Source organism: Poecilia reticulata, chromosome 2 (genome assembly GCF_904066995.2).
Source record: "Poecilia reticulata chromosome 2, P_reticulata-male-v2, whole genome shotgun sequence".
NCBI lineage: Eukaryota > Metazoa > Chordata > Actinopteri > Cyprinodontiformes > Poeciliidae > Poecilia > Poecilia reticulata.
In genome coordinates this window covers 25,997,291-26,004,351 of record NC_088831.1, presented here as the reverse complement: position 1 = coordinate 26,004,351, position 7,061 = coordinate 25,997,291, and the positions used below count along the sequence as shown (strand labels likewise).

Sequence of the window (7,061 nt, the reverse complement as noted above, 5' to 3'; positions counted from 1 at the left end):
GCTGCTGTGGTTACAGTGAAAGTTGATACTTTTAACTGTTCAAAAATCCAGTTAAAATGTATTGAAATACATAGTTGCGATTTGCCTAAATTTAAAGCATTCCTCATACTACTATCCATAAATATACAAATCAATTTAGAGCTAAAATATGCTGTAAAAATTATTCAGATTTTCTCTTTATTTATTTATTTATTTATTTATTTTTATTTGTTGCTCTTTCTCAAAGAGCGCTACGTGATTTGCTCTTGGGCGCAAAGATAAAATGCACTGCAGTCGGATGTCTGCCGTCCTGTTTCCACATGAGCAGGTGCTCGCTGCATCAGAGCTATTTAAATTTTAGATCTGAGGAGCGCATGTGCGCATGCGCCGCGCAGTCATCTGACGAGTGCGCGCAGTTGACGCTTCACAGCACCACACAGAGAGGGCCACCGTTCTTACTACGGAGAGAGAGACACACACACACACTCGGTCTCCGCCAAGACGCATCTGTTTCAGGATTAGGCACTTTATCAAACACTGAGCCCACAACACTACGAGCCGGAGGTTTGAAACCAGACGAGCGGCTGAAGAGCGGAGGAAAGAAATCCTGCTGAAATGTGGCGGGCGACGCTGGAGTAACGGTTTTGGAGTAAGGCTCGAGGGGGAAGCTGTGTGGGTCTTCCAGGGATGCCATGAAAATCACAGGAGCGGAGTAACTCGGGAGAGAGAGAGAGAGAGAGACCGCCGCTCCTCGCTACAATCACAGACACGCCAGGGGCGCTGGTGGCGGTGGTGGCGGCAGAGAGAGCGAGAGATGGATCCAGCTGGAAACATCCGCTCTTTTAGGTAGCGCTTACGAAGATTCAGGGAGAGCTGACCCGTCTCTGTCGCGCAGTTTGTAGCCGCCGCCGCAGGGGAGCTGTCTCAAAGGATGGATTTCAGCCTGCTCCGGAACATCATCAGCAGATACGTAAGGGCCGCCGTCTGTCAACACAATCATTCCATATCCGATGTTTTTATGTGCTGCAGATTGTTACGGATGCTTTATTTCTAGCCTGGCATTGGTTTTTCCCCTCCCTAGAGGTGGGTGACACGCAGAATGACAAACGCTTTGCTCATCTGCAGTGATGCACATGTCAGTGGATCAGCTTTGGCAGGCGCCCGACTGTTGTTTTTGTGGAGCTCAATGAGAATGTGCCAGTGGTTGCAGATCCAGTAATAACTGTGGGGGGGGGGGTGTTGGACACATATGAACTTTGCTGCCTCGTTTACAGTCCTTTGCAAAACAATATTCATACCTTCTTGGACTTTTTCCACATTTCTTCTCTTACACTACAAACTTTAAAGTCTGTCTCGTACTTTTGAAATGGAAGGAAAGGGTATGTGGTCTTCAAAAAGTTTTGGGAGTAAAAATTAGAAAAATGTGTGCTTGTCTAATGTCCCTTTGAGTCAATAAATTACCTTGGACCACCTTTCAAGTAATTTGAGACTTTGCAAATCTAGTTGAGATTAATGTTTTTTTTAGCAGGTCTGGACTTTGACTAGGCCATTTTAGCTCATGAGTATGCTTATGTTATGACTCCGCCAAGCCAGTAATCAACAACAAGAATAACATTAGCAATATTTATTATTGCACAAATAAGAGAGTTTCCCATTAACTTTATCCATTCCTTTGACAGTCCAATAACAATAATTTGACCTGAATTCAAACACACCTTCAGGCGGACAAACCCACATAAAACACTACAAAACAATTATTCACTGCAAGCTACTGATGCTCTTGATTCACTGCAGAATAACTACATGCAATATAAACCCAAGATCACACTACAAACAGAATCGGGTCACATATATTTAAGATTAACAGCGACATGCTTATATTCTGGGAAGTGACCCGAAAATGAGACACAAGACATAAAAGCACAAAAAAACGGAAAAATAATTAGTCTGCCCTCAGAAATACTAAGGAGAAACAAACAATCCAAAAGCTGGGTGAACTAACAAAAAGAAAAAAAAACTCTAAAGAACATCAGGAAGCAGTGATAGAACTGTAAAAACAAAATACAAAAATGACTAAATGCTTGTAATAAACACTTTAATCATATCAGTCTAAAACAAATTAAAAAACACTGTGTCGCATAAGCAAACACTCAAGAAGATGTTCTTTCATCAGTGGACTTATTCTTGCCACTCTAATGCAGTATATTTGACCTTTTTATTGCTTTTACAAATCAGTGATGATCTTGTTTTGGCATAAAAAAAATGTTGAAATAGAAAAAACATTTAATGTCAAAGTGAAAAGTGATTTTCTATATAATAATAATGATAGGAATCTGTCTCTATAGGTCTCAGTCAGGCTGCGCATCTGGATGCTGCACTTTTCCTCCACTTGTCCTTGTTCAAGCTGTGTCAGGTTGTGTGGGGATCATCTATGAACAGCCCTTTTCAAGTCCTACCACAAATTCTCTGTTGGATTGAGGTCTTTGCTTTGACTGGGCCGCTCCAGAACATCAACCTTATTGTCTTCAAACCTTTCCTGTGTAGCAATAGCTGGATGCTTTGGGTAGCTGTAGTTCTCTTGCAGATGGAAACAGATTGTCCTGGATTTCTCTATATTTTGCTATATTCGTTTTATCTCCTTTACAAGTGTCATCCAAACATAGCGTCTTGCCTGATGGCCAAAAAGCTCCATTTTGGTCTCATCAGATCAAAGAACTGTCTTCCACTTTGCCATGGAATCTCCCACATACCTTTAAGCTCTTTGCCAGTCTCTCATAAAGCTTTGACTGGTCAAGAAAACTGGCAACAGTTGTTGTCTACAGAGTCTTCCCCGTCTCGGCTGCTGGAGCTTATAACTCCTTCAGCATAGTCGGAGGTGTTGTGGTGACCTCGGTCACTACTCTCGTTTTTGCAGTTTGTGAGGACGACCTGATCTATGCAGAGTTACACATGTGACATGACGGATTTCACTGAACTCCAGAGAAGTTGTCTGCTGTGTTCCTTGGTCTTCATAAATGCTGTTTGTTTGCTAATGGTCTTGAAAAGTAACATGAAATAAGTGAATGTATTGAATAAACCCCTGAAGCCTTCGCAGAACAACTGCACAGATGGACGCAGTTTGTTGCCTTAGATTTTATTTAGAGGTAACGGAGTAAAGATTGATTAATGCCATTGCTTGGGACCCTTTTCAGATTTTTATTTGTAAATAGTTTGTAAAACCAAACACTGAATTCCCTCTGCTCACAATAATGCAATACTCTTGAATATAAGTTTCCAGTAAAACACCGATGCCCCCACCAGGTTAAGTGTTTCTTGTAAGGCTTTTTTTCATGCAGCAGTAACGGTGAAAACCAAGCCGGGTTTATAGTTCACGCATTGAACTGCACGTGCAGTGAGACAGATGTGAGCGCATATCTCTGTAAACAAAGAATAAAGTGTTGAGTGTGCGCTTATCTCACGCACGCTCGCTTAATACATGTTCTTAAGACTATAGTTTTCTAAATAATGTCCTACAATATCATATAATTTATTTTGCCATATTTTTAACAGTGGGCTGCTTGTTGGTGGACTGCTCTATCGTCCCTTAAGCCAGACTTGGCAAGTTTTTGTGAGACATTTTTTCCAAGTCTCTCTCACAGTCGTCACCACACGTGTCTGCTGTCCTCTGTCTCCCGTATATGTAGAAACTGTTAAGGCCAGGAAGAGAAGCGCGTCCTTGTGGCAAACTGGAAATGTCCGCTAAACAACATCCGTGTAAAGCTGATCTGTAAACATTAGCCACATTACTGGTGGCCTGGCCTGAATGGGTCGCTGCCCTCAGCAACCTCTGATTATCTGGCAGGACGGGAAGCAGCTGGCTGGTGGGCGGCTGAGTTAGAGAGAGAAAAAAAAACAACATAGTGTGTTTGAGAAGCCCGCTGTGACAGGGCCTGGTGAAGCTCTTTCACACATTTCCGACGCTTTTACCTGGTCATATGACAGACCCCAGTGTTGATGAGATGACATATTTTGGGACAGTCAGGTTTGCTTTCTATATTTTTTTCCCCCTAATGTTTACGCTTGTGTGAGTGACAGGGAGCTTGACCGATGCTCAAGTCGAGCCAGTATCAAGGGAAATCAAATTCACAGTGAGGCGAGGAGGGGGGAGCAGCAGCAGCAGTCGGAGGCAGGGGGTAAATGGGTCACTGAATACGCCCCGCATCCCTCACCCCGCTGCCTTTGCATCCTGACAAATCCTCCAACGTTATTAACCCAACAAGGTATTAATCTTTATCTAAATTATCGAGATATTGATTTACAATTTGAGGGAGGGATGATGTACGGGACCTTCCGTTAACCCGCCCATATTCTGAGCAGATGCTCTTGTAATGGGCCTACACAGCAGAACAAACATTACATCATGCAAGGTGATTAAAATGTAATGAGCAGTCCAGTCAAAGCCTTTTCAGACAGAGAGAATAGTCTGCTCTCATCAAGGTCACAACCCAAATGCAGCTTATTAATGAATTAATAAATCAACTTCAGCCATTAAAGGATGGTCTTTTAATTTAGTCCGGTTTACTCCAGAGAGAGCAGGTCTGAGGTCTTAAAAGTTGTATTTTGTCACCCTGTCTTCACCCATTAATTCAGACAGAACTGGAACATGTTGTTCTTTTGGTGGAAGAGTGTATTTTATGGTCGGTTCTTAAGTTTGTCAAGACATTTTAGATATTTTATTTAAATGAAATGCTTCGTAGCCATTTAAATTTTGCTAACGATGTGAAAACAAGTTGTGTTTGACTAGGTTTTTAATAGTGTCTGACTTAATAAATCTATTCAGTAAAAAAATAGTAAAACCGAATCATTTACAGTGCTCTAAACATTTATTGGCAATCCTTAAAATTAGCTTAAAATTAAAGCAGCAATTCATTGCAGTAACGTATTATCACATTTTATTTAAGCACATTGAGTGGGTGAGGATATCAAGATCTCGCATCAAAAACATAATTGTTTGCAACAAAATCCCTGCAAACAACTATTGACTAAGACATTCTTTAAAATAAAAAAACATACGTTTCAGTTATATTTTAGTTGTTCAGAATGTGCAGGAACTTTTTTTAAAGACGTTTTTGGTACTTGTGGCCTTTATTGAACAGTCAGTTTAGACAGAAAAGAGGGTGGACATGCACCAAAAGGCTTGAGGCCAGGAATTACACCTCGGATGACCACGATGAGCACCACAGCCTCTAAATATGGTGCACCTTGTGTGTAGCAACCTTTAAACACCAATCCACTATTTCCTGTTCCCCTGATGTATAAATATGATGTGACACGGAGGGCCATTTCTCTTAACCGTTCTTCAAAATGGGAAAGAGACTAAAACATGGTGTTTAAGTAAATCAGATGTGCGCTGATATTTATAAAATCAAGTAATGGGTTCATGAAAATGCTTACTCACCTGAGCTTTCTCATTGTAAGAGCTAGAGGAATCGTTACAAAATACAACACTTGTATTTACTGGAACTGTGGCCATCAAGCCAGGACAAGGATTCAGTTTTACTACATTAAAGACAGTGGTGCAAGGAAAAAAACTTGACAAATCTACGTTGGCAATGAGAAAACGAAGCTGAAAATTTGAATGTGTTTTGTTTCGTACTCGCTTTTTGATTTTTATATTAGTCCTGCGCTGCATGTGTGACATGTGTCCAACTCTATTCAAGGGCCTTTTCTTGTCTGGTATTAACAGTGATGATGCGATGCCTCAGACTTTTGCAGACTGAGAGCTCTATGAGGTCATGATCTGTATTTGAAAATGCTGGTGTGTGTCATTGTAGGTTAAGTTGATGAATATCTGAACTTTTACCTCTAGTTTCAGTTCTGTGTTCACATCTTTGCATCTTTTCTTTGAATAAAAAGCAAGTCTTCAGTCACCTCTCACGGAAAAGTTGGCAAATAAACTTAAAGGCATGTTTTGAAAGCCAGGACACTGTCTGCTGAAGTACATTGCTGTTTGTCACTGCGACTAATGGTTAAGGGCGGTCTATTCCTGTCCGGTGCACCCCATGGTGAAGGGGCCCTTCTGTGGAGACAGCACCTGTAGGTGGCAAAATGTGTGCTTGGTCTGAGCTTTTCCCGCTGGCCTTTGTTAACGTCACGGAAAATGATCTTTTAACTACAGTGAGTGAGATCGAGGGTAATCTTTTGACGTACTTAGCTAGGCTCAAATGTCTGTTTTTATTATTCTGAGAGCCATTTTCAACCCGGTGGTAGCACGTCGACGTCAAGAGCAGTCAAAATGAGAGCTTTTTTCGAATGCAGATTACGGTGGCAGGGGAAAACGAGAGAGCGGGGGGAGTGAGGAGAAGTGGCACAGCTGGATTAAGGAGTTACGTAACTGTTGGATCAGAGCGAGTCAAGTGAGGGAGAAAGCTGGGACATCATCTGAATACAAATGTTGACATTCAAAAGCATATTCAGCCTTTGATTTTTGTCTCAGGTATTTTGTCAGATGCGTCGTCAGGCTTTTGGTGGATTTTCTTCCCACTGGGTGTACAGTTTTAACTTTGCACTCTGCTGATGTCTAAGCAGAAGGCATTATCAATATCAGATATTAATGTTGCTGTTATATTTACTGATTACATATATCAAGTATAATTCTTACCTTTTAATATTGGCGAAAATGATGAGAACCACTGACCTTGCCTCTCTGCTTCAGTTAAACCAATCCATCCTGCATCACTATCACTGTCACATGACCAAACAAATTCCACATGTGACAAACAAGATATAAACATCACTTGTTAATATATTTCCAGTTTTACTTTTCTGACCAGCACTGATGTAAATAATGACTGATATCGGTCATTACTGATTCTAATGCTGACATATTGTGCATTCCTACCAGCTGATTTTCATCTATATGTTTTAGATAATATTCTGCATTTTCATAATACTTTTTTATTTAAAGTCAATTCAATGTAATTTGAGTTTAATAGATGAGTGATTGTTTTAAATTATCAGGATTTCAATGTCCATGAAAACAATTGTAATTTTTTTTCTTTTTAATCTAATAAAATTAGAGCCGCCCAAATTTTGGACCGTTT

The 7,061-nt window shown here is 40.7% G+C and overlaps 1 protein-coding gene across 4 annotated transcripts in view; it reads left to right on the top strand.

The window, feature by feature from the left end:
- The first annotated feature begins 262 nt into the window (after nucleotides 1–262).
- Nucleotides 263–7,061, top strand: part of LOC103479768 (phospholipid-transporting ATPase IH-like) — a 35,815-nt gene continuing 29,016 nt past the window's right edge. Inside the window, exon 1 of one of the 4 annotated variants that reach the window (XM_008434422.3) lies at nucleotides 263–949. In XM_008434422.3, coding sequence (XP_008432644.1) covers nucleotides 911–949 — 39 coding nt within the window. In that variant the 5' untranslated portion in view covers nucleotides 263–910. The remainder of the gene's footprint in view (nucleotides 950–7,061) is intronic. The other 3 variants (XM_008434412.3, XM_008434437.3, XM_008434430.3) reach the window with 3 other exon arrangements.